This window comes from Dendropsophus ebraccatus, chromosome 2 (genome assembly GCF_027789765.1).
Source record: "Dendropsophus ebraccatus isolate aDenEbr1 chromosome 2, aDenEbr1.pat, whole genome shotgun sequence".
Taxonomy (NCBI): Eukaryota; Metazoa; Chordata; class Amphibia; order Anura; family Hylidae; genus Dendropsophus; species Dendropsophus ebraccatus.
Window position 1 is genome coordinate 188,135,667 of NC_091455.1, and position 27,864 is coordinate 188,163,530.

At 43.2% G+C, this 27,864-nt stretch overlaps 1 protein-coding gene across 3 annotated transcripts in view; it reads right to left on the reverse strand.

The window, feature by feature from the left end:
• Positions 1–27,864, reverse strand: part of PTPRN2 (protein tyrosine phosphatase receptor type N2) — a 742,556-nt gene that overhangs the window by 548,783 nt on the left and 165,909 nt on the right. For all 3 annotated transcript variants that reach the window (XM_069958896.1, XM_069958895.1, XM_069958898.1), the window contains exon 3: positions 15,903–16,016. In XM_069958896.1, coding sequence (XP_069814997.1) covers positions 15,903–16,016 — 114 coding nt within the window. The remainder of the gene's footprint in view (positions 1–15,902; positions 16,017–27,864) is intronic.

The following is a 27,864-nucleotide window of genomic DNA, read 5'->3' on the forward strand; positions in this document are numbered from 1 at the left end:
CTTACAAGAGAGAATGACTTTGAAAGACAGAGGAGCGAATTGCTCATCGCTCCTTTATCTGACAGTGTTTTACAGTCAGATCACAGCGCAGATGGGCCCCCTAAGAGTCATGAGCTCCCCGGACAGCCGCCTACCCTGCCCAAAGAGAAAGAGGGCTCTAACTAATAGAAGATCTGGAGTGTCAGAGCAGGGCACGGGAGGAGGTGAGTATAACATTTTTATCTTTTTTTTACCCCTCCCCCCAGCCATTGAAAAAATATTTGTTTCCCCAGACAACCCCTTTAAGGGTATGTTCACACTGAGCTAATCAGACAGAATTCCGTGGCTCAGTGTGTCATTGCCCATCTATAGGAGAGCGCGCGCTCCTCAGCTACCGCAGCTCTACGCTCAAAGAAATGACATGTCACTTCTTTGAGCGGAGAGGGGAAGAAGTGGATGCGCGCGCCCTTTCATTCACTGACAGTAGGACACTGAGGAAGATGGAATACCGCCATATTTGCCAGTGTGAACATACCATAAAATGGTTTTGCCACCATGGATACTAATCTGATCTGTGGGGGTCTAACAGGTAGGCACCCATCCAATCGGAGCAACAGCGTACATATTCAGCTACCACTCCATTCTCTATCTATAGGAGTACTGAAGATAACCGAGCACTAACTGTTCAAGTCACATTAACCTTTTGAAGACCAGCTTAAAGGGGAAAAAATATATATATTTTTTTATTTTGACTATAACTTTTTAGGATTGTAGGAAAATCAGCGGACCACCTGCTATACAAGACACATAGGGAGAGATTTATCAAACTGGTGTAAAGTAGAATTGGCTGAGTTCCCCCTAGCAACCAATCAGATTCCACCTTTTATTTTTCAAAGAGTCTGTGAGAAAAGAAAAGTGGAATCTGATTGGTTGCTAGGGGCAACTCAGTCAATTCTACTTTACACCAGTTTGATAAATCTCCCCCATAGATTTTGCTAATGGTGATCCTTATATTAGTACACTGATAGTCCAGCTCCTAAACATATGAACCGAAGCTGTAATGCTAGTGTGAACAGAACCTACATCTCTAGTGTCTGGCCTAGTAACTAACTTCTGCATTGTCAGCCATGTCGGAATGTACAATATGTAGGATTCTCAACCAAGATAAATACCTAACACCATCCACAGCAATTTCCCTTTTGCGATATTACATTTGGCGATACATTATATGACACAAAGCCCATCTCTCCAAGTAATCAAATGGTAAGTGATCTTTTGCCCTCGGACAATAGAAAAAAAAATCCTTTGTGGAACAACAATAGTCCTGAGCCTCGAGCATGTCCCACATTTAAGACAGCGGGTTATAGAGATATCCTATACAGCATAAAAAAACACGAAAGACAACATAAAAGTCTGTGGATACTGTAGAAGATAAAAGAAAGCTGGCCGTTGTATGGCATCTCTGCTGATGTCAACATTTTATCTTTATAGGTATTTGGATTGAGGGAAATAGCTGTAGATTCCATATTGTATAGATATAATAAAGACATACAGATTCTTATGAGAAAACTACTCTGGAATCAATTGTAGGCTATAGCCACACTAGACGTTAAAGGAGTTGGCCATGAATAACAGGATAGGTGACAAATGTATGAACACTGGCTGATCGGTGGGAGTTTGATCACTGGAACCCACAGCCATCACAAATACAGAAGTGAAATGTCCTCTAGTCTAGAACATTCATTCTCTGTGGGGCTTGTGTACCTCTTATGTAAAGGGAACCTGTCCCCATAGAAATCCTATCAAACCAATTGACATCATGTTACATACATCACGTAGAAGGAAAAACTGAGTTGATCAATATATTTCCGCACTGGAAAATATTTTGTATAACTTATAAATTATTTATCGAAATAGATAGATAGATAGATAGATAGATAGGAGATAGATAGATAGATAGATAGATAGATAGGTAGATAGATACATACATAGATAGATAGTGACAGGTTCCCTTTAAATAGGAGCTATGCTCAGAAGCCCTATAGAGTTATAGGGGATATTTCACCTCCATACTTGTGATCGGTGTGGGTCCCAGTGATCTAACTCCCACCAATCAGCTAGTTATCCTATGTTTTACAGATGAGAGATAACTTTTGATTGTGGGATCAGGGCCATCTTAACAGCATTATGGGCCCCTGGTCAGAGCTGTGAACTCCGCCCGCCCCGCGACCCTTTCCCACCGACAATTGTCGGCCCCACGTCACAGGAATTTGAAGAGCAGACTCTAGTAAGTGTGGCGGGGGGCATAGCGGGGGGCATAGGTCCCTGTGGTGCAGTTCGTAGCCCCCGTCTTACAAGAGAGAATGACATTGACAGATAGAGGAGCAAATTGAGTCAGTATTTTCCAGTCAGGTCAGAGTGCAGAGGGGCCCACTATGAGTCATGAGCCCCCAGGCAGACGCCTACCCTGCCCAATGGGAAAGACGGCTCTATGTGGGATAACCCCTTTAACTGTACCCCTGTACTGTATATATCTCACATGTAACCACCAAGCTTGGTGTGTATTTATTGAGTATAGTCTAACTGTGTTTGTCAAATTATTCCTGTGCCACTTCCATTACTATAGGCCACTGGGGGTTGACTATGACAACTCTCCTTGGCCTCACTGTCATGTATGTATTATTGGGGCACTAGATGGTATACATAAAAGGGCATCATATCAACGGAAGGTTTTACACCCTGATCACTGATGCCTGCCTATCACTATAGAGATGACTGTACGCTGCTCTTTGCTGTGTGTCCTGCTATAGACTATCATGATGGTGATGTATTAGATGTATTAGCTGATTCCGTGGTGTTAATGAGTAGAGTAGGCAAATAGACAGACTGTCAGAGGCTCAGCGTTAGTTAACAAGAATCTACGTCTCTCCAAAGGTCGTCTCTATAGCATCGAACATTCTGCTTCAGCAAAACCGACGGCCTTATTTCACCGTAAAGGATTCATTATAATGCAGGATATGTGTTGTAGAGATACACTGACTGCGGCCAAGCTGACATTATTTAAGTGTCTTTGTTAATAACAGTCTAGCGAAATCCTGACGGCGAGAACATTCATTTTCCACATCTTTCACGTGTCAAGGCTGCCTAACTTGCTAACCTCATTTAACTTATTGTATTGTAGCGCGGCTGTGCGTATCGCCATTAAAGAACGTAAAATCTGTCAGTGCCATCTATTACACAATGGAGAGCATACTTCTCTATACAGACGATACCTTATAGATGTGTTTATTATTCATGTACACAATTCTCACATTATCCATAGAAGCCTATATATTTATATTCTATAACACAGCTATTATTCTTTACAGCTCGGAATAATATTAATTTTATCCCCTCCATAGAAGTGAGGTTAAAGGGGTATTCACATCTTAGGCTATGTTCACACTACATATATTTTCGTAAAACTACGGGCATTGTTGCCGATTGCAACAACGGCCGTGATTAATACAAAAATGTATGTAACGTTGCCGTCTATGCCGACATAGTATACACTTCAGCCGGGATCCTTAGTGGCTCCGCGAGTCAGTTTTCTGCGGCGGTTATTCACTGAATAGCGGGCACAGAAAACCCTGTCAGTGCACACTATGGAGCGAGCAGCTCTGGCCGGGATGATCTTTTCTGAGATCGGTCAGTCTTATACAGCGTGTGAACATAGCCTCATAGTGGTGGGCTTATTTTATGATTGGGATGGCACTGTGAGAATGTGAGACTGACAGGGACAATGTTCTGGTGATATGCCATGTCCCCCTGCACAAAAGTGGTGCAGCCCCATTCAAATGGATAGGACCCACTAAGGATCACTGGGATGACTGCTGTGCTGCACTACACCAGTTCTATGTCCTTTTCATTCTTCATTGGTGGGATTTCCCGAGGTCAGGACCCTGCCGATCATACAGTAAGTTGATGCCATATCCTGGCAATATAAACCTCTACAAGTGAAACTTTTAATAAAAAAGAACATATAGGCCCTTATTTACTAAGGTGTTTCCATTATCAAACTGTATTTTTTTACTATCACTATTTACTACTGTTTTGCACCACAAAAACCGTCTCACCTGTCAATTAGCACTTTAACCCCTCCCCTGTCACATTTCATTTTATGTACATTTTTTTCTTTTTTTACTTTTTTTATTGTCCCACAAGGGGACTTTTCCAGTGATCGTTAGATCACTACTATCACACACTAGTTGCCTAGTGCAGTGTATTCAGCCTGTGAGCATTATGCTGGGAAGCAATGTACCTGGCTGTACTGCAGACACAGCCAAGTACTCAGATATTCATAGCAGCCTTGGAGGGTCTTCACAAGACCCATCGGCTGCCATGGAGATCCATCGGCATCGGAGATTGCGTCATCCTGATGTTGATGCAGATAGTAGAATTGATGAACGGCACTCACCAATCTGGTATAAATATTTATTCGTGCATCACACAACACCGAAAAAAACATCTTACATGCGGCATAGAACAGTATCCATTGGCCAGAGGAAGCACGTCAGAGTGAAACGGCCGTAGCCTAGTGGAACGCCCCTGTTGTTCTATGCCGCATGTTTTTTCGATGTCGTGTGATGCACCAATAAATATTTATACCAGATTGGTGAGTGCCGTTCATCTATTCTATTATCTGCATCAATATGAATTGTGACTTACTACATTGCAAGAGAGCACCACTGCTGAGTTCACCGATATACCCATTAGCGGCTGCAGTGAATCAAGCTAATTGTTCACCCCACCTACAAGTAGTGGCAGTGCTGGGATTTCCTCTTTCTCTTACTTATTACACAGAACGATTACCAGCCGTATTTGGCCAATATTGGACGTTATGGCTGATAATCGTCCTATGTAATAGAAGCCAATGATCAGCCAACAAGAACGATGTCGGCTGATCATTGCTGTCATTTGTCTTTCAACATGTGGAAAGACAAACGACAATAATAGCAGCGATATGCCCTATAGGCTGTCCGGACGATCTAGCGATCACCCGGGCTGCCCCCCCACAGCTCCCCGCGGCCTCCCCTGTTTTCACCCGCTTGCTGCTGATGTGTAGAACAGTGGCGGGAATGAGGAGCAAACAAGCGCCGACATCGCTCATTTGCTCCTCTCAGACGCCCCATGGAATAGGGGCTTTAGACTGTGCAGACTCTATATAGTACTGTAGACTCTTCATAATCTGACCGCAGCATGTAAAGGGTTAATCTACCAGTAACTCAGGTTTCTCCATTCCTGGTAAATACAGCTGGGGCCTGGCTGCCATACAGCTGAGCTCCGGCTATCCCTGCACGGTAGACCCGTGGCACCTTCTATGACTGTCTACGATCGGTCATTAAGAAGATTAAATTTTAATTCAATAAAAAGCTAATTTGATACATTTTGCACAATTGAAAGGAAGAAAGTACAGTATTACCTCGGTTCCCGAACACCTCGGTATTCGAAAAATTCGGTTTTCGAACTAAATTTCCCCCTGATGTTTTGCTCGGTACTCGAACATTGCTCGGTGTCCGAACAAAACCAGGGGAATAACTGTTAGGTTAGGTGTTCGGGAACACTGAGAGGCAGGAGAGGGCGGCAATTTAAACTTGCCACCGCGCTCCTGCTCCTCTCAGCTGCGGGGGACACCCTGTAAAGAAGCGGGGATTCCCCTCTTCTTTACAGGGTGTCCCCCGCAGCTGAGAGGAGCAGGAGCACGGCGGCAAGTTTAAATAGCTGCCCGCCCCTGCCTCTCACTGCGGGGACGCCCTAAAGCCGGCTGCACTGACCTGACACTCCACGTCCCCCCCGCTGGCCTGGAGCTCTTCCTGTATGCATCCCCCCGCAGCCGCAAGCATCGGCTATTCTGCCCGCGGCCCTGCTCATCAGCTCCTTAGCCGCTTCTCCCTGCTGCTTCCCGCCGCATCTGCAGGATAAAGGAGAGTCTGCAGACGCGGCAGGGAGCAGCGGGAGGAAGCAGCTAAGGAGCTAGTGAGCGGGACTGCCGGCAGAACAGCAGATGCGTGCGGCTGCGGGGGATACAGTACATACAAGAAGTGATCCGGGCCGGCGGGGGGGACATGGAGTGACAGGTCAGTGCGGGGAGCAGTGCGGCTTTAGGGTGTCCCCGCAGTGAGAGGCAGGAGCGGGGGGCTATTTAAACTTGCCGTCGCACTCCTGCTCCTCTCAGCTGCAGGGGACACCCTGTAAAGAAGTGGGGAATCCCATCATAATGAGGGGAATCCCCACTTCTTTACAGGGTGTCCCCCGCAGCTGAGTGGAGAAGGAGCATGGCGGCAAGTTTAAATAGCCGCCCGCTCCTGCCTCTCACTGTTGCGGGGGATATGGAGTGTTTTTACGCTCTGTGGGGCAGGTGCTCAGCCTTCCAGAACCAATTATGTTCGAGAACCGAGGTACCACTGTATAAGGCTGGGTTCACACTACGTTCTTGCAATCCATCTTTTTTCATCCATTTTTGCAAAAAAAAAAAAAAAAAAAAGGATGCAATTTTGTGCATCTGTTTTGATCCACTTTTTCCATTGACTTCCATTACAAAGAAAAAAAAATTAAGTAAACAAAAACGTACTTGATCTTATTTGGAAGTCAATGAAATGCATCCGTTTTTCCACCTGTTTTTTCCAAAAAGAAATGAAAAAAATGTATTGCAAAAACGTAGTATTAGCCCAGCCTAAGTTTGAACAAAGAAGTGATAAATTCCCCCCATACAGTCAGCTTTTAAGCCCATTACGGTGGTAGTCATAGGCAGCTACAATCTATTGCAAAGAATAATGAATTGTTTATCTGAATAACAACCTCTATAAAGCTATATAAAGTGTATTGTTTTATACAGCTGCTAGCTAGAGGCGACAAAGTCTAGCCACTAATTTCCCCCGCAGCAGACAAAACGCGGCATATGGTCTGTTCTGGTGTTCCATTTATGTTGCACATAAAATCTAGTTAAAAGTAAAATTCAACACTTACTAGTAAAACTAGGATCCGGCACCTTGCTTCTATTGCCCTAAGTTTGCATAGATGAGTAGGCAGATGCCGATGGATAACAGAACTAATCTGTACCCATCTGCTTCATAGAACAGACTGAGCCAATGTCTATCAATAGAAAGTAGACCAATGTCTAGCAATAGAAAGTCACCACTCAATACACTGACTTCTGAGCAGCAACCCTCTGACTTCACCTCAAAGTTCAATTGCAGATGTAGTTGCCGCCAAAGATATCAAGTCTACTTGGGCAGTGATGCGTATAGTACTGCTCGCTGCAATCACTGTGCCAGGAGTTCTCCTGTCTGGCCCTTCGAATGTCCAGTACTGTACCTATAGGAGCAGGGAGTCCGGAAACAGACTGGAGCTGCTGTTCTTGTACATATTTTATGTGGTGCAATACTCTAATAGGATATTGTGCAATGCAAAAAGAGTAGCATGTCACCAGTTGGCAGTGGCTACATCTGTCAACATCTCAAAATTCAAATGTTCAGTTTAACCCTTCTCCAATGCATGACACATTTATAGGGCTCTAGCAAGCTGAGATATGGGTCTTTGATGTTTTGTATAAAACCAGCAGGACTAGGACTTCACCATTAGTAATCACATTAATTGGTCCTAACTGTAGGTCCCAGTACTCACATACCCATAGGACTTAAAGTAGAACAGAAAAGTAGGACAAACAGACAGTCGAAAGAAAAACATCCAAGAACATATCGCTACAATCTGGTAAAGGGGACGAGAATATAAAATCATCAATAAATAACTGGAACTGGTGATGGAATGAATGATGGGGCAAATGAATATTGATGGCACACTATTGCAGAAATAGCAGGAAACTTTAGGACCCAGAGACTAAGCAAAAACTATAAACTGGAATCAAGGCAAAAGCAAAAAAACAGGAGCAACTTTAAGATATGCAAATTTTAGGGTTACGTGAAGAAGACAGACATACGTACGTAAGGAACTAGGAACAAGGACCAAAGAACTAAAGAGGTAGAAGAACAGATGGTTCCAAATTCATAAGGCATATGCTATAATCCGTACAGGACTGCATAAACCAGGGATTTTAAAGGGAGACAACTGTTTTATATGACATTACTTATATGCCTGGGCCCAAAGGAGTCAAAACCCAAATACCCCCAAATCCATCTGACAGCACTTGGTAGATCCAACCAACTTGGCAGTACTGTATAGAGGGGGTAAGCGAATTCTTACTGTTCAACCAGATCAGCCATATAGATTTCACTGGTCAGTTCTTTAATTATTTAATACTCGCCTGATTTTGGTTGAACTGAAAATGTGTCAGTATTGATAGAAGTAACTTTTTACTATAAGTTTCCTATACACTTTACAGTGTTTTGCATGTGCGCAGGATATACTATGGCCTCAGGCCATAAGTCAGGAAGGACAAAAAGACTCAAAATATGACATTCTGCCTCAGGAAAACATCACAAAATAGAAAAAAAATGACAGATGATTACATTTTGAGAAAGATCTAGAAGTTAATAGGCCAATAACCAAGGTAGAACATATGCCTTGTCTAAAGGGCATCCATTCACGAACTCTGGATCAGTGGTGCCATTTGTCAATGTCATTAATAAGTCATAGCTTCACAGAAAGAATAGCAAACACTTAATAAAAGATGTCATTGGATGTCAGTATATGATTGTATTAGGCTCTGTCCTCACCTCGGAAACACAGGAAGGAAAGGCGGCCATCTCGTAATATAGACGGTCAATAATAATGATTATGATCGTTCTTGGCTGCCGTCATTATTACGAGACAGATGCCATTCCCCACTATGTTCCCAAAGTGGGAACATAGCCTTAGGCTACAACCACACAACGTCTTATTTTGGCAGTATGATGACCTTCATTTCATGCCCAAATAATGGCTGTTATTTCAAAACAAACACCCGTATTCCACAAATAACGGATATTTGTTTTAAAATAATGGCCATAATTTGGGTCCGAAAGCTGTCCAAAATAACAGCAGTCAAACAGGCAAAAAAAGAGGTTGTGTGGTTGTAGCCTTAAAGAGGTATTCCAAGAAAAATTAAAGCGTAACTGTCATATTTTTTTTATTGCAGAAATCAGTAGTATAAACTATTTTAAGAAACTCTGTAATAGGTTTTATCAGCCAAAAAAGCCTCTTTCTGTACTCAAGAAGCAATCTCCCAGCCTCCCCCCCTGACTTCTTATCTGTGCATTATCAGGCAAACACATCTTCATTACAGAGAAGCCAGTGAAGACGGGCTCTGCTCTCTCCATTCTATCCTTATGGAGGAGGGAGGGGCAGAGGGAGATAAGGGAGCAGGAAGAGGTGACATGAAGGTCAGCTGTTTGTAGACTTCTGGGCTTCTAAACCGCAGGATTCAGGGGTCAGAAAGGTCAGTGCTTATCTATGAACTTACTCAGAGAAGATTGCAGGGTGTTGTGCTGTGCAGAAATCCTCCGTGCTCAGTCACTCCTAACAGCCCCTCCCCTCTCCATAGCCACATAATGGAGACAGAAATCCTGCTTCTTCTGAAGTGAGGGGGGAGGCTGGGAGATTGCTTTTTTAGTACAGAAGGAAACTCTTTTGGTTTATAAAACCCATTACAGAGTTTCTTAAAATCGCTTGAACTGTTGATATTTAATGTTTTAAAAAAAAATACCCTGAAATGACAGTTACGCTTTAAGTAGGAAAGTAGGAAATCGCGGGGGGTCCGACCCCTGTAACCCCCGCTGATCTCCATATTGGGTCTCCGGCCTCTGTATTATAAATAGAGCCGTAGGTATGGCACATGACCCGCAGCTCTATTTATTCCTATGGAGCTGACAGAACGAGCCGAGTACAGCGCTCTTGCGGCGTACTCGGCTCTTTCTGACGCTTCATAGTAATGAACAGAGCCAGTAGCAGATTTTAATAGGTCCGTTTTGGGTGGTAGCCCAGGGCCCTGAGCTCATGGGGGGCCCATGGCCACCCAATAAAACTTATAATTGAAGTGGTGTACTGTCACCTGGCTACAATTCTATGATTTGCAAAAAAATCCCAGCTTTTTTTTACCACAAATTTGCACAAATCAGGGCATTATGACATCATCTATCCTGTACTATGAACACAACGCTAGTGCTGCCATAGTTACTGTAGGGTGGAGATCCCAGCATTGACGGGGGATACAGAGGTCGGACCCCCCGTGATTTCCTATATTCCTGATTTTCCTGGAATACCCCTTTTAAGCTATGTTCACACTACGTATATGTCCGGCCGCATATTTTTTGCGGCCGGACATATATACGTGTAAAACTACGGCCGGAATTTACGCAAGTTGCAGCTGGCTACGTACAGTCCGCGAACTTACGCCAGTAAGCTACGTACGCTGCTCGGGAAGCTGACAGCGGTCTTTTACTGGGATATCTTCGGCTAGCCCCAGACACCCCACAGAACCTTTTGGATCAGCAAATCAAAGTGGAAAAAAGAAGAAATCACCACTCCGTACAGGACCGCATGTTACGCTACGGGCGTAAGTTACAGCATTTCCGTCCCGAAATAATGGTCTGGTTCATTTTTAACGGCATCGCATACGATCCGGGCGTAAGTTTGTAGGTAGTGTGAACTGTGTAGCCGTAGATCGTATACTTTGCATTGTACGCAAACTACGTAAATCTCGGGCCGCTTATTCATGGAGCGCGCTACGGCCGGAAACTTACATAGTGTGAACATAGCCTTAAACAGTATTTATTTCAGATGCCAATTTAGCCGATAGGGGACTTCTGGATTCCTCCCAGTTTACTCCATTACAGACTGGAGATTCTACAATGTGCACCAATGTTACTAATATTGACCGCAATCACCAGAGATCATGGACTCCCATAAACTACAATGAGAATGGTGTTATACATTGTTCTCGCCCACAGAGATGCTGAAATGTAATTAGAAATCAGACTAATGCCAGAACCAATTTCCAATGCATCTCCAACCTGATCATGTCTTCTGTTGTAACGCCTGGAGTAGTGGATCCACTGGACCGACACCAGCGATGGCACTAACCTCACCAGGGGGCGGAGTCTAAGGGGCCGCTGGTTTTCACCAGAGCCCGCCGCAAGGCGGGATGGACTTGCTGCGGCAGGCGACCCCCAGGTCGCTACCCCTGGCTTGGTTGCTGGTGTCGGCAGGCGAGGCGTGGCAGGAGATGGCACAGGCAATGGTCTGCAGATGAGAGAGCATGTGACAGGCTGGACACGGGAACAGGTGGAGTGACAGGGGAACAGGAACCAGGAACAGGGACTAGGGACCAGGTAACGGACAGGACTCAGGAACAGGGACTTGGGACCAGGTAACGGACAGGACTCAGGAACAACAGGGGGCTGGGCCAACGCTATGGGAAGCATGTAGAGGCTCCAACACAGGGGACAGGGCATGCTGGGATTTATAGGGGAGTGATTGGGTGCAACTACCAATTAGGAGCGCACTGCCCCTTTAAATCTGAGACAGCCGGCGCGCGCGCGCCCTAGGAGGCGGGGACGCGCGCGCCGGCCGGCACAGACGGAAGGAGGAGCGGGACGAGGTGAGGCGCCCCCCGGGGCCGAACAGACCGCAGCGCCGGGTCCCTGCACCAGGACCCCGGCAGCTGCACGGGACAGGAGGCGGTCGCGGCGGAAACCCGGGACGCGGGAAGCCGCCGCGGCCGTGACATCTGTCCCAATGTTACATAATTATCAGGATTAGAAAGCTGGATATCCTGCGGTGAAAATCCCCATCTGGATGACTGCACTAAGTTGTGGGGAGGAACTCCATGCCCCAGGACTCTTTGCAGTATCATTTGATTAGGATAATTTTCTCCAAACTGTTCTGCTTATAGTTTGTTCTATTCTATATCAACATAACTCCACATGAATGGGCTCTTGGAAAACCATATACTGTACATATCAGAATTTGTCTACAACTTTATTAGTGTTTTTTAATAGTTAGAGGAAATTAGACCAGCACACAAAGTAAAAATAATATATATTTACCCCACAATTGATTACAGCACCATCAACACAGCAATGGTGTCCTGTGCATCATGTATGTGTCAACCACTGGTCTCAGCGTTTTAGGGGCATTTAATAATCCTGGGCCTAGTGTACATCTGCAAAAATTCCCAGTTTTTTTTTTTTTTTAAATCTGCAACTTTTTCAAACATATCTCCTGCTTGCCTGATGGACAAGCGGGGAGGGGGGGGGGTGCACATGACAAAGCATTAAGAGGGCGTGGCCTCCTTTTGCACCTGGTTTCTCATTATTTATTCCTGATTGCCCGTTAACTAGGAGAAATCATTAAGGGGAACTTCCACCACAGTGAATCGCAGCGGATTTCCCGCTGCGAGTTCTGTTGTGAAATCCACTGCGATTCCTGGCGCTGAATTTTCATTCCATTGCTAGTATGTACAATATAGTGCCATCCCTCTTAACACACCGCAGTCCGGTGAATACATTACCGGTCTGTGCTTCAGCCTGCTTATGTGTCTCCAAGCATCCTGACGTCCCGCTGCAGCCAATTAGGATGCCGGGAGCCATAGAAGCAAGCCAGAGGGTGGAGAGGTAAAGTATTCACCAGGCCAGGGTGGATTAAGGAGCATGGCGCTATACATACTCGGATAGGAATGAAAAATTACGCTGCTAGTATGTAAATCTATTCAAAATGACAGTGCTGGGAATCACAAGGGATTTTGCTATGTGTGAAGCTACCCTTAAGGAGAACTCCAGGACTGCCCAGGGAGGGCAATTTTTCTTTTGCCCATCTGACGCCTGTTTTTTGGACGGTCATCATTTCATGGTCAAACAATGGGCATTACTTAGAAAAAAATGGGCGTTGTTCCACCATGAAATGATAACAATCCAAAAAAATGTCCGTCAAGTGGCCAAAAAAAAGGCTTTGTAAGTTGTGGCCAAAAGCACATTTATTATTTTTTTTATTATTATTTTTTCTTTGTATGCACTATTAACTAGTAAAATGAAATTTTTAAAAAATAAATTTACTCGCTCATTAAGGAGTTAAATTTAAAAACAGAAAATATCTGCAGAAGTGAAAACAGACCGGTCCTCATGTGTAATTGATCAAAAAAAAGAGGGATCCTATGTTTCAAAGCTCATGAGAAGTGTATGGATAGTGAATCTACGATGCTTTCATGTGCCACTGAATATTCAGCCATAAAGACGCTTCAGGCATCACATATGGAAATAGCAACTAAGCAAAGCAGAACCTTCACACTACTCTTAATGGTTAAAAAGTGAGCGCTCACTACATGTATCCCCCTTCTGTTTTCTCCATGCAACCAGCCTTGGATCAGCACCTAAAATAAAACTTTAAAGACATTGCAAATGCCATCTCTCCCCTTGACTGACAGAGCAGCCAATGAAGTTAAGCTTTAATAAATGCAGTATATGTATCCGTGGTTAGGAACATGCATAGCAGCCCATACTGGCCTCGTACATTAAAGTCAATCTGAGTGTGATCGGCTGCAGACGCTCTCATATCTTTTATTTCTCACTATCACTTTGTTACTTTGATGAATGTGATGATCTGTCTCATCACGGAATTAATTATACTTCACCATCTGCTGGAAAACATCCATTTCCTTTTGCTCTTTGATTATTCCCAGGGTTGTTGAGTTTGTTTGATGTTGTTTTTGCTATAAAAGGTTGCACTTGTCAAAGTGGGACATGTTGCTGGCGCGGCGTACGATTATTTCGGCTGCTTGGAGAGTGGGAAAGTTAAGACTTTTTTGGCAAGTTACGGAAGTCTCTGAAGATTGTTCTGCACTGGGAGCATTTAGGGGTGCAAAACATTTTATTTTGTCTGGTGAACAAACTGCCGACATACAGCCGTAGGGTAACTACAACAGCCAGCATGCCCATATAGACTAAAGTACATCAGTACCTGGAAAGTTTCTTGAGACCTGAAAATCTATAAGCTGTGTACAACTGGTATAATGAATCATGAGTTTCGTGATTTCGGTCTGTGACACATCGTCCGTTTACAGATTGTAGTCACGGAACGCGTGAATGCTCGCTAACTTGCTATAAATAATTTCAGGGTCCATTTATTCAGTGATCCCTAGATTTCCCAAATGGTATATGTTTCGGGTGATTGTCCAAAAAGAGTAAACCTGAATAGAAGACCTTCTCACCATTGAAGATGCTTGTAGGCCTTTTTTAAAAACTTCAGATTTCTGAAGAGGTTCCACAGTGTGTTACAGTTCACTTATACACCATGTAGAAATTTCTGGCTAAGATGGTGACCCCTATTGAGAGCACAGAAACACATTGAATTTCAAGGGAAGTCATCATGAAATCACATGACCCAACTGAAGAAAAGGATTCCGGGAGTTTTCAGATAGAAAGGAACAACTACGGAAGGAAATACTAGCTGAATTATATATACTGGCTCACTAAATGGTGTGAATCACAAATGTAGGAGTGCTTGGATAGATATTTTAGTGGCCTGTTAAATGCGTCAGACGTTATATCCAAAATCCAATTTTCACATGCATTTCCTCACCCATGCATCAGGAAATCCACCAATGCTCCAAGCAACTTTCACCCAGGTGTTCTGAACCTGGTGTTCACACAACACAACTTTTTTTAGCCACAGTGGTGTGGGTAAAAAAAATTCCAACTGAAGGGGACATTAATCAACGTGCGCTTCTGGCATACACCACAAAAAAGGGTCAGATTCGCCCCTTTTCCGTGGTATTTGTCAGTCGTATCACCTACTCATCTAATGGATGGGCAGGAGAGGCGGGGCAAGGCAGGGAGGAGGTGTGGCCTCCTCCCACGCCTGATTTATCATGATTTACACCTGCTCGTGAATGAAAAAGACCCATTGACGCTTGTGATCCTAATGGTTCTTGACAAGTACCTCAGCAACCAGAGAAAACCTGTAAGAGACACTATTATAGAGTCCTTTTGCTAGAAAAAAATGTGATCCTCTATCCATACACTATAATCCTTCATCTTTATTAAATTGATGGTTGTGATTGGTGACCACAAAAAATATATCTTCTTTAATAAATTTAGTATGTTAATTTAATTAACATTAAAAGCTAATTTTACGTCCCAAATGTTGAGATTTTAAATATTAGAAAAATTTTAAATATTCGGTTCACCAAGGGTTCGCTTAACTTTGAAGAAAAGTTTGGGTTGGTCCGAACCAAACATTAAACAAACCACACTAAAACAGCTAAACAATTGCAGGCGTTCAGCTGTTTTAGGGCAGTTCGGCAAATTTGTTTATCAGTACTTACCTGTTCGCAGTCCCTGAGCGCAGCAGAATCTACTTCCTGACTGAGATGAGAGTGACAGCCTGCTCAGCCGATTTTAGTCGAACAGTGATTGGTTAAGTGGGCTGTCACTCTCATCTCAGGAGTGACAGCCCGCTCAGCCAACAACTGAGTCAAGTCTGTCAAGTCTCAGTCAGTGATTGGCTGAGCAGGCTGGATACGGCTGCGATCAGTGGGGGACAATCGAAAACTGTAGGAGGATATCGGGGGTATGCGGACAGGTGAGCATACCCTAATTTTGCTTTTTAAATGTATTAACACGTGCGGCCGCCATCTTCACAAGCTTGTTACGAACCTTCCATAAAGTTCAGTTCTGAAACGAACAAAAGTTTTTGCAAAGTTCGCAATGTATCTCTATTTTGTTGGGTTCGCTCATCTTGATCATTTTAGGAACATGAAAAAAATCAGATCTTGATCTTAGAGTCTTCATCTACCAAACAGAGCTGGCTGCACATTCATGGTTATTATCCATTAAAATGACAGGGGTGGGGGAGCCCCCACCCCCCCAACAATCTTATAGGATGCTATAAGTGTGACATAAACATGTATTTTGGGACCACCCCTTCTTCTGTAAGATATACACCCAACAAGTTACCTCTATGTGACAGCTTCTGGAGTATGGTCCTGAGACGCTGGATAACAGGGGGGGAAACTTCGTACTTGAAGACGTCTATCACCGGTAACCGCTGACATCTCCCAAACACTCCATCTTTTGAAGGGAAAATAAAAGACATATATTAAAACTTATTAGAAAAAAAAAGTAGGTTGTATATAACTGTATGCAACATTTCATTACTCAGCGCAGCAGATAAAACACTACTTAGAATGCAAAGAGGAGAAACATTTCGAGAAAAAAAAACGATCTGATTGATGATTTTTTTCTGTTGAAGTAACATATAAAATAAACAGGGGCAATAAATCTTGTATGAAAGCAGAACATTAACATTCAGGAGGCGTCTAAATCTCCATCTCCTGAGAGTGTATGACGAAGATATACAGTATCTAGTGGCGCTGATAATGTAGCAGCGGATTTTAATTGGTGTCTGTCGCGTCGGCTGATTGCCGAAAATGTGACAAGAAATGTATTATTTTTCATATCTGAGTTTTGTTTTCTCTTGCTGACATTGAAAAGGTAAAAAAAAAAAATCATAATAATGAATGGGAAATGAGTTTTATATTTTTATATGGAAGTGGAAATAAGATTAGATAGTAAATTGTTTAGAAAGAACAACACTGAACTTTTTTACTTTTTTTTTAAATTTTTTTTATTACAACTCAGACAGTACTCGATGATTCTTTTGTCATGGACCCCAAAGGCCCTGCCTTAGGTAAAATACAGGGTATGCGTTGTTGCCCGAAGTCTTGATTTATTCTATTAGACTAGAATGTCATGTCATACAAAATGAGGTATGGTTTCTGTGGTTTTCTGCCTTATTTATGATACTACTTAAGGCCATGTTCAGACCTCCTATTAGACCGGCCGTTCCGTGACCCGTCCGGGTCACAGAACAGCTGGTCTCTGAAAAGATCATCCTGGATGATCTTTCGGCCCGCAGAGTTCTGACGCGGGCGCATCCCTGCACGCCAGCATCAGAATTTCCCACAGTACACAATAGAGCAAGCGTTCGGAGCCGCTCGGTCTGTTGTGTGAACTGACAGGGTTTTCTGCAGCCGCTATTCACTGAATAGCGGCTGCAGAAAACTGAAATGTCAGTTCTTTGCAGCGCCACTTGGGATCCCGCCCGGAGCGTATACTATGTGGGGGATCCCATAGGAAGCAATGTAATGTATATTTTCGTATAAATCACGTCAATTGTACAAGGGTCATGGTTTTACGAAAATATACGTTGTGTGAACATAGCCTAAAGGGGTACTCTAAGGAAAAAATGTTTTCTTCAAATTAGCTGGTGCCAGAAAGTTATAGAGATTTATATATTACTTCTATTTAAAAAATTTCCAGTACTTATGAGCTGCTGTATTTCCTGCAGAAAGTGGTGTATTCTTTCTGACACAGTGCTCTCTGCTGCCACCTCTGTTCGTGTCAGGAACTGTCCACAGCATGAAAGGTTTTCTATGGGGCTTTTCTACTGCTCTGGACAATTAGTACAGAGGTGGCAGCAGAAAGCTAAGGTATACAGTATGGAGGCCTAACTATAGAGAGACTTACAGTATAGTGGCTAACTACCGTATAGAGTGGGGCTACAGTGTAGGGGGAGATTTATCAAACATGGTGAAACTGGCTCAGTTGCCCCTAGCAACCAATCAGATTCCACCTTTCATTTTCCAGAGAATCTGTGAGGAAAGAAAAGTGGAATCTGACAGGTTGCTAGGGGCAACTGAGCCAGTTTCACTTTACACCAAGTTTCGTAAATCTCCCTCCATGTGTCTCCGTAAATAAAACACGTTATATATTTGTATACCTTTTACTACTAGTATAATAGTAAAGTATAGTAGTAGACTAACTACTAGTAATCCAGCATATGTAAGTGCAGTGTACGAAAGATTGCTGATGTGAACATAACCTTAGTCATTTGCGTGTTGTACGGCCTCAGCAAAACGTAATGTAAAAAGCAGGAGAATTCTTTACATTTATGTGCCGAGGGAAGGACTATTACATCCCAATATAAATAACAAGTCGTACACAGACATAAAAGCAAGAGCACAAACAGCATAATGTGTCAAATTAGCTGTAGCGTATTTATTAATAAAAAAGGGGGGGGGATTCTGAAGGAAAATTGAGTAATAGCGAAGCCTCATTTATTTATCTCCATCACCATCAGAACACAATGACAGCCGCCTCATCCACAGATCAGGAGTGAACCCGTTAATTATCTCCTCATTAGCCGTTATGTGGGGCTTCCTTCATTAAGTCGGCTTCCTGTGGGGGGGAGGGGGGGACGCGGTGTCACAATTGTCAGATTGCTCTTCTATTTCTCACACACAAAGGCTAATGCAATGATGGGACTATTCTCTTTTATTCTCCATATGAATCTTCACATACAGCGCAAGATCTGCTATTAGAATGTAATTTTAATTGGAATTAACCCAAGAAAGCTTCAAGGGGGTTATCCAGGAATCATTTTCATGCCAAAGTTACATAAATCACTGTTTTACACTATTTACAGTGTTTGTAGCATAAAAAATATTTTTTCCCATATTTTTTGTCTCCAAACAAAATCAGTCTCCTTCCTCCTCTGGCAGCTGACAATATAGTCACTACTTTGGGCCCCATTACACGGGACGATTATCGTGTGAAAAATCGTTATATCGTTCAAATTTAAATGATAATCATTCTGTGTAATTGCTGGCAACGATCGAAAAGTCGTTTGTATGTCGTTGATTGTTGATTTACATCTGAACCTAAAATTATTGTTAATTGTTCGATGTAATTCCACATTCGTTCGCCCAATTTCCTCATTGCACATTGTTCATTGTTTTGCTGGGATCAGAAGGAATAAACGATCATAGTAACGATCGTAACTATCGTTCTGTGTAATATGGTGAATGATTTCAGGTTAACAATAAACAATCTTGTTTGCGATCGTTTATCGTTAGTCGATAATCGTTAAAAATTGCTCCGTGTAATAGGACCCTTAGGGCACTATTCCACGGGACGATTATCGCTCGGATAATTGTTAACGATAAACGATCTCAAACGACCACTATTGCGAACAACCTGAAACCGTTCACCCAATTACACGGAACGATGATCGTTACTTATGATTGTTCTTGCGGTCGTCTTATTCCATGCAAACGATTTGCAAACGAGCAACGATAAAAATAGGTCCAGGTCTTATTAGGCGATCAACGATTTCTCGTTCATCGTTTAAACATTAACTGCTATTCAACCAAACAATTATTGCTTAGTTCCGAAAGATTTAACGATTATCCGAACGATAATCGTCCCCTGGAATAGGGCCCTTGCACTGGGTGCACAATGTGTTTCAAGGGTCCGTCTGAGATATATGTTAGCAACCCATCAGAGATCGTTTTAAATTTTACATTCAGTCTATTGACCAGACATTATCACTAATCGACTACATTTGGTCCATTAAACTGAATGGGTCCTTCAGGATTACTCAGCGATATATGTCAGCATAGAATATGAATGGTTCTGACCTCTGATGGTATCTTGACACACACCCTAGTCCTAACTTTCCTTCCCATTCCCTGACAAGCAAAAATCTATTTCCAATGGCTGGTCTGCAGTGGACAAATGATCCCTATGAAGAGGCTTGCCTGCGAGGAGATCGTCTGAGCATGTGTGTCCTCCTGACCCAGGCTCAGTAGGTGGACATGAACATTGTTATACTTTTTGGATATGAGATGGCGCCATACTATGAAAGTAAATGTCATAACTCTTCAATGGAACATACTTTTTTAACAGAATACAAATGATAAACCTTATTAATTCTTATCATCTATACAATAAACTAGTAAATGATAAATGATAAAATAAAATAGTTTATGATCGTAAACACCCAAAATACGTATACTAAAAACCTATACTATTTATTGTTTCAGATACTTTAATATGAAATTGTAAATTATTTAACACTAATTTAAAGGGGTGGCTCATCATACTATCCCCCCATAGCAATGAGTTGTCTACCACTTGTAGTAGTTGGGACAACTTTTAATATGAGATCTAATTATATTGATTACTTTAAATAGGAGATCGGGTAATGGACTGTACACAATCAAATCAGCCATATCAGAAAAATCTGGATATGTGTAAAACCCAAACGATATACAATCAAGTAACAATTACAGTCAGGAATTTTCAGTTTTTTATAAAGTAGCCGCAGCATTGGATAAGGCCTCCCTGTTCTGGAAATAAGTGTGAGATCAGGATCTATCAGACATTTAAGGCATATGTTGTGGATATGCCATGGATGTTAAAGGGGAACTATCAGTAGGTTAGACTAATCTAACCTGCTGATAGCCCCCTATAGCACCCGGAACGCCAAGGAGGAAGGTATATCTCTTACCTTCCTCCTCGGCGCTGGTCCCATGCTGTTAGTTGGGAAAAACTCCATTCTGGAGCACCCTTAAGAGCACTAAGGCATCATCAGGCCCACCCCTTGTAATGATAATCAATGGAGGGGGTCAGTCGGATGATGCGGCAGTGCTCCTAAGGGTGCTCCGGAGCAGAGTTTACCCCCGACTAACATCGCAGGACCAGCGCAGAGGAGGAAGATAACACAAATACCTTCCTCCTCAGTGTCCCCAGTGCTATAGGGTGCTATCTATAGGTCAGATTCGTCTAACCTGCTGATATTTCCCCTTTAAAGCTGATTATAACTCTATAAGCAAAGTCACAAAATATTGTTATTGGCAAAACACTGCACATCATGCCACATTATAGAGATTAAAAAATAAGGTCATACATGACATAACACACCAAAGTGGTTGTACACGGCAGTCGAAATGCTGTCACAGAAAGGTCACTTGTTCATTGACTGTCATTACAGCCTCTGCTGTGCAACCAATTACATATAAACTTGTTTCTGGGAAAACAAATCACAGCCATATGACACCAAGAAATATAAAAATAAAATGCATGTACTGGAATATGTAGTCATCCTCAAAGGAATATTGCACTGGACATGATATATGGTAGACTGGTGGGGGTCCAACCACTGATATTCCAACAATCATTGTTATAATACAGGACCCCAGTCCCCCACTGCCTCTTTAGGAACGTGACCATTTGCTGCAACCTTGTACTGCATAGTTATCTACAGTATGTGCACCATAGCCAACATAAAAGCTACCCAGTACCTCCATTCATAGTGTCCTTCCCCTCCATACTAGCAGACAACAGCAGGACATATCCGCTACACTTGCAGAAATGTGGTCTGATGTCTGATACTATCATAAGGGTCTGGTCTGGAGTCTGAAATTAACATAGGAGTTTGATCTGTTTCTGCTTTTGAACAAGTAGTCCAGCCAGGTGCCCTTTTTTAAGAATGCCCCGGAAGATGTGGGTGAAAAAAATAACATCCACTTAACTTCCTGACTCCTGCTTTGCCACCCACAGTCCCGATCCGGTCCCCGCGGTTGCTTCCTGGTATTGAGAAGGGACTTGAGATGTTATGTAGCGCATCATTCAGCAGCTGTAGCGGTGTCTCGCCTTTGCCCCTGAATGGCTGAGCGGGTCTGCCACATCACATCTCAAGTCCCGTCTTATTACCAGGAAGTGTCTGCACACCGGGAATCGGAGTGGGTATGTGGGCAGGAGCCAGGGAGGTAAGTGTGTGTGTGTGTGGGGGTCATCTGGGGTCTGTAATAATTTTAGTGGTCTGATTTGCAGTCTGATATTAACCTAGAAGTCTGGTCTGAGGTCTGATAGTAACATTTGGGCCTGGTCCAGGGTCTGTATTTAACATAGTCTGGAATTAATTTTGCGTTCCGGTCTGGGGTCTTATATTAATATAGGCATCTGGTCTGGGGTCTGATATTACCATAAGGGTTACCACTCTTGTCTCCAGTTTGGGTGTAGGCTTTATAACTCAGTTCTATTGAAGTGAATGGAGCTTGACTGCAAACCACATCTGAACTGGAGACAAGAGTGGTGCTGTCTCTGGAAGAAAGTGACCATGTTTTTGCAGCAATGGATCACTCCTTTAATTCAGTGGTCCGGTCTGGGGTCTCATAACAATGTAGGCATTCTAAAACCACTTGGCCATTTTTTTTTATAAACACCTACAGAACCATACAGCCCAGTATACTGCCATACAGTCTCCGTGGACACAGCTCTTCCAATATACATTCTTGGAAAAATCTCCTCAAATTTGCTCTACATCCATCCTGACCTTGTGAAATCTTTATTAATCAGTTCTGAAATAAGTAAATGATGTCAGCACCAAAGTTATTCATCTAATTTTCTACTAACAACACTTATAAAATATTGAATAAACTCTTATCATAAATTAAAAAAAAAAAAAATCCCTGCTTTAAATTGTAATAGATTTTACATCCTATTTGTCTGGGGGGACTGTAGCGTGAAGACATTTATTAGTGTTTCAATAATGTGCAGCCACTCATCTATGCTTTCAATATAATTACTAAAGATGTGTTTAATGGCTTCTGAAGCTGAAAAGAGGAACATCAAACAGCCACCGGGAGAAAAACAGAATAATAAATAAATGAGGGACCGGGGCCAAGGTAGATACAAAGAACGATCAAGACGTTCCCGCACAGGAGAGATGCACTGGTGACGGCACTGCTGCTATTCGTGTAATACAAGGTTTTCTGGTGTAGAGGTAGTAGTACAGATGCATTTTTTGCATTCATACTATGGCCACATGTTCTGACTCAAATGTTTGCCCATTGACTAGAACGGACAACAATCATTCATTAACTTCTATTCCCTTGAATTGGGCTGAACTGCAATACCAGAGACAGCTCATGATGCTTCTTAGGGCACTGTCCTACAAGCTCTATTACAGTGTACGTGAACTATTAACCCTATTTGCCTTCTGTATGCTGCAATTTTGAATGCAGACTTAAAGGGGACCTATAAGCGGATCAGTGCTATGGGGGCAGGCAGTGCTCCTAATGGGTGCCCCAGTGCTCATAACGGTCTCACCGGACCATGGAGCACACTACTAGCTGCACTGCAATGGCGCTGAGGAGCAAGGTAAGAGACATACCTTCCTCCTCGGCATCTTCTGTGCATTAGGGACATTTCAACAGGTTAGAGTCGTCCCCCCTTTAACCCCATTCAATTTGACTAATTTGCATCCTGGCTATGCAGTTTCCATGCTGGAAAATCAACGTCACAGACCGAATTCCATGTCACAGTTTTCAAAATGATACAAATAAATCATCTATGTTGCGTAGACGGCAAGGCGTTCTCATTTTAAAAAAGGAACACAGCTTGGTGGTGGAATTGACATGAATTTTGGTGTCGAATACAAATGGAATCTCAACTAAAATCCTTGAGAAAATCTGTTGTGTGCATGGGGCTTTATACTACTTTGCCTCATCCTAAAGATGGTATTTTTGCCAAAACAAGAAAAAGAAATAACTAGAGAGGAGAACATTCAGGTTGATCCGAACCTGAACTCTCTGCATTTGATTATCGGTGGCTGAAGAATTTGGATGCAGCCGTAGGGAGTACTGGAAACCATGGATACGGCCTTTGGCCTATTACTATATCTATGTTTTCTAGGCAGCCCTAGGGCTGCATTCAACTTCTTTAGCCTCCAGTAATCAAATGCTGAAAGTTTAAGCTTTGATGAACCTGAATGTGCTTGAGGTTCGCTCATCTCTAGAACCAACACAAACTCAAACTACAATGAACCTATTCTAGGTTTTCACTAAAAATACTGATCCAAAAACTATGTGTAAAAACAGCCTTATTCCACATTGAGCTGGTACTGTTCTACGCTATTTGTCGGCCCCATACAGTAAGCCTTGGTGCTTATTAGCACACACAATAACAGCCTTCGTGAAGCACAGAATGCAATCCGCCATAAACACTGTCTGTACTCCACAGCCGGGCGTAATTTTCCTGATAACATTCTTATTGGGAAATGGTCACCATGCAATTCCTTAATGTGATAAGTGAAATGTCCAGAACGCATTGCATATCTGTCCAAGTTCTGAAAGAATCTATTTGTTTTGTATGTATTCCTGGTTGAGCACTTGCTTAGTACAATTCCCAGAATGCATTGCTTTTCCACGGCTCTTGATTACAGCCCTCCCACCCTACCCTACAGCTCTTCTGCCAGTTACCTGCCCAAAGTTGCTGTAGAACATGGTAAACCCTCTCTGCACACAGCGAGTGAATTTGCAACACCTGCTGTATTCCTTCCCTGTATGCTCCTCTGCTTGTGGCATTGTTCAGCATAGGGCATCATGCTCAACACACCTAATTCTTCTCTAAATGTCCTCATAAAGATATAACATGTATATGACAGGGAGATAGTAATGTAGGCCATAGAGCTGGTAGGCCATGTAGGGGAGTAGCCGTGCCTCCTGAAATAGAAGAGGGTGATCTGTCATCTCAGGAGGGTCGGACAAGCCAGGGAGCTACTGAGACTGAGGGATGTGTCAACCAAAAGCACAATAAAGCCACTATATTAGTTATATGTCTTGGGTTGAAGTTTTTATTCAAATATAATTTTCTGATAGCGGAATACCCCTTTAAATACATAGTTCTTAAGGACAAATTACCATTCCAGTGCTATAATGAAACAAGCCAATGTTAACAGTGACACCCTACAATGGTTGGTCATGTAAAATGATTTCAGGGTGGAAAAAAAAAAACATCCATAATCCCTTTTAATCACAGCACCAAAACTGTGACAAGTTAAAAGCCCAGTGTTAGCCAAGGAGCGGCGGCCCATTAATGAGCAGTAAAGCACACATGGTATTGTAAATGAAGGGATAATGAAAGCAATTTATGGGAAAATTAAAATATGATTAAGAATGGCAGATTATAGCGCGGTCCAGATGCAGAAAGAAAGCAACCAACACGTAACCAGACTCTCATTAATTTGGAAACCTTATGAAATTGGTTTCCTTTCTCTGACAGGTTTTAATATAACGTATCTAAACTAATAGACAGCGTATGTAGTCCAAATGCACAGAAACCCTCTGAGAAATATAGAAGTGGAATATAATACTGGAACGTGTCCATATGCAGAATCAGGTAATGTGAAATCAGCTTATGCCGCGCCAGCTATGACATATTGTTACGCCGACTTCTCATACAGATTCGACATTGAAGGCAATAAGAAATGATAATCTGATATATTGATGAAGGTCACAATATTCAGTAGGTACTAAACGGTCGTATGTCGACAGTTATCTGGCTTCTGATTCGTCTGGTTTTTAATATTAAACCAAATTACGTTTATTTATTGTATGGTGACAAATACAATTCTCTGTATCAAATTTTCATTTTCAACTTCCACTTCTAAATATGGCCATATACATTACATAAATGTCCACTCAACCCCTAATTTTTTACCTTTTTATCCATATAATATGTATAGGAGACCTCCAAAATCTCCATGATGGTTGCTGTCTGGGGAGATGAGGATCGGGCAAGTCTGACTTTCCTGATAGTTTCATTCTTGGGGAAATATGTTGCCACCTGTGGAAACTTATTAGAAGCTTAAGGACACTTTACAATCGACAATTATCAGGTGGGTAGGCTTCTTCGTCTGTTGACCACTAGGAATATGAGTAGAGATGAGCAAATACGATTCGATCGAGATGGTATTCGATCGAATACTGCGGTAATCGAAAGATTCAAATTCAATCGAGTAGTGTGACGAATAAGCGGGAAACATTCGAAAGCCGTCCTATCGCAGTTGCCGCTTTTTTTAATCCAATCACCATGCAGGGAGACCGTGAGGGACCATGGGAGTACTCACACAGCGCGAAAACAGCGTCTACCCTCATTGGTTGGCTGAACTACATGACCTCAAATATTTAATAATTGACTTCTGCCTCTTGACCGCAGATGCGCTTTCAACCTAGCCAGGGAAAGATCTTGCAGCAGGGAGAGATAGGTTATAGTAGTGTTTTGGTTAGGCAGGCTTACTACAGAACCCAAAAGTCCTTTTTAGGGCTAATATCCATCGAAAAAGTCATCTCTGAATCCAAAGCACTTCTCAGTGCTAAGACATAGATGATATAACAGCATCACCATCATCAGCATCAGCAGGTGTATTCATTCCAGTACCCTGTGTGTACAAGTGACCTATAGTGTCCCTGGTTTAGCCCACTAAGGGCACGTAAACGTTATAGTAGCCTAGTAACACTGCACAGGAAATATGAAGGAAATGTGTGAACATTGCCGTAAACATTCGTAAAGCGTTTGCAAATATTTTTCATTCGCAACTGGGGAGAGTGGCATTTTACTGCGATTTTGGGGTGTTGGATGCACCCAGGCATGCTCCCCCTGATGTCAAAGTGTCATTCCGGAGGTGTTGGCATCGTTTAGGGAGGTTTCATGGGGGACTTGGTGACCTCCAAGTGGTCGAATTTGGATTTCCAAGTGCAGAGAATTTTTTTCCCATAGACTATAATGGGATCGAATATTCATTCGAATAGTTGAATCTCGGTCGAATATTTCACTACTCGCTCATTTCTAATTATGAGGCCTTAAAAAGCACTGCTAGGGCTTATTCACATGTTTCGTGAAACACGGACAGCAGTACTATCTGTGTTTCACAAAACATGTGAATAAGCCCTTAGTCTACAGCAGGGGTGGGGAACCTTTTCCATGTCGAGGGCCGGTCGGGCATTAATAAAATCATTCGAGGGCCGCATACCGTGCGCGGCAGTTAGTAGCGTGGGTTTGCAGCACCCAGGGCAAGGCAAGGTATTGTTCGCCTAGTGCCCCTGCTATTGTAGTTAACCCCCATCAGGCCTGTTCCTGGTAGCCTAGTTAACCCCCATCAGGCATGTCCCTGGTAGCCTAGTTAACCCCCATCAGTCATGCCCCTGGTAGCCTAGTTAACCCCCATCAGTCATGCCCCTGGTAGCCTAGTTAACCCCCATAAGTCATGCCCCTGGTAGCCTAGTTAACCCCCATCAGTCATGCCCCTGGTAGCCTAGTTAACCCCCATCAGTCATGTCCCTGGTGGACTAGTTAACCCCCATCAGTCATGTCCCTGGTGGACTAGTTAACCCCCATCAGTCATGTCCCTGGTAGCCTAGTTAACCCGCATCAGTCTTGTCCCTGGTGGACTAGTTAACCCCCATCAGGCCTGTCCCTGGTAGCCTAGTTAACCCCCATCAGGCCTGTCCCTGGTAGCCTAGTTAACCCCCATCAGGCATGTCCCTGGTGGCCTATTTAACCCCCATCAGGCATATCCCTGATAGCCTAGTTAGCCTAGTTAACCCACATCAGTCATGTCCCTGGTAGCCTAGTTAATCCCTCAGTCATGTCCCTGGTAGCCTAGTTAACCCCCCATCAGGCATGTCCCTGGTAGCCTAGTTAACCCCCCATCAGGCCTGTCCCTGGTGGCCTAGTTAACCCCCATTAGTCATGTCCCTGGTGGCCTAGTTAACCCCCAACAGTCATGTCCCTGGTGGCCTAGTTAACCCCCAACAGTCATGTCCCTGGTAGCCTAGTTAACCCCCAACAGTCATGTCCCTGGTAGCCTAGTTAACCCCCAACAGTCATGTCCCTGGTGGACCAGTTAACCCCCAACAGTCATATGCCTGGTGGACCAGTAAACACCCAACAGTCATGTCCCTGGTGGACCAGTTAACCCCCAACAGTCTTGTCCCTGGTGGCCTAGTTATCCCCCCCCCCAACAGTCATGTCCCTGGTGGACCAGTTAACCCCCAACAGTCATATGCCTGGTGGACCAGTAAACACCCAACAGTCATGTCCCTGGTGGACCAGTTAACCCCCAACAATCTTGTCCCTAGTAGCCTAGTTATCCCCCCCCCCATCACTCATATCCCTGGTGGACTAGTTAACCCCCCATCAGGCATGTCCCTGGTAGCCTATTTAACCCCCAAATAAAAAAAAATAAACATCCCACTCACCTTACCTCCGCCCAGGTCCTCTTCTCTCCCAG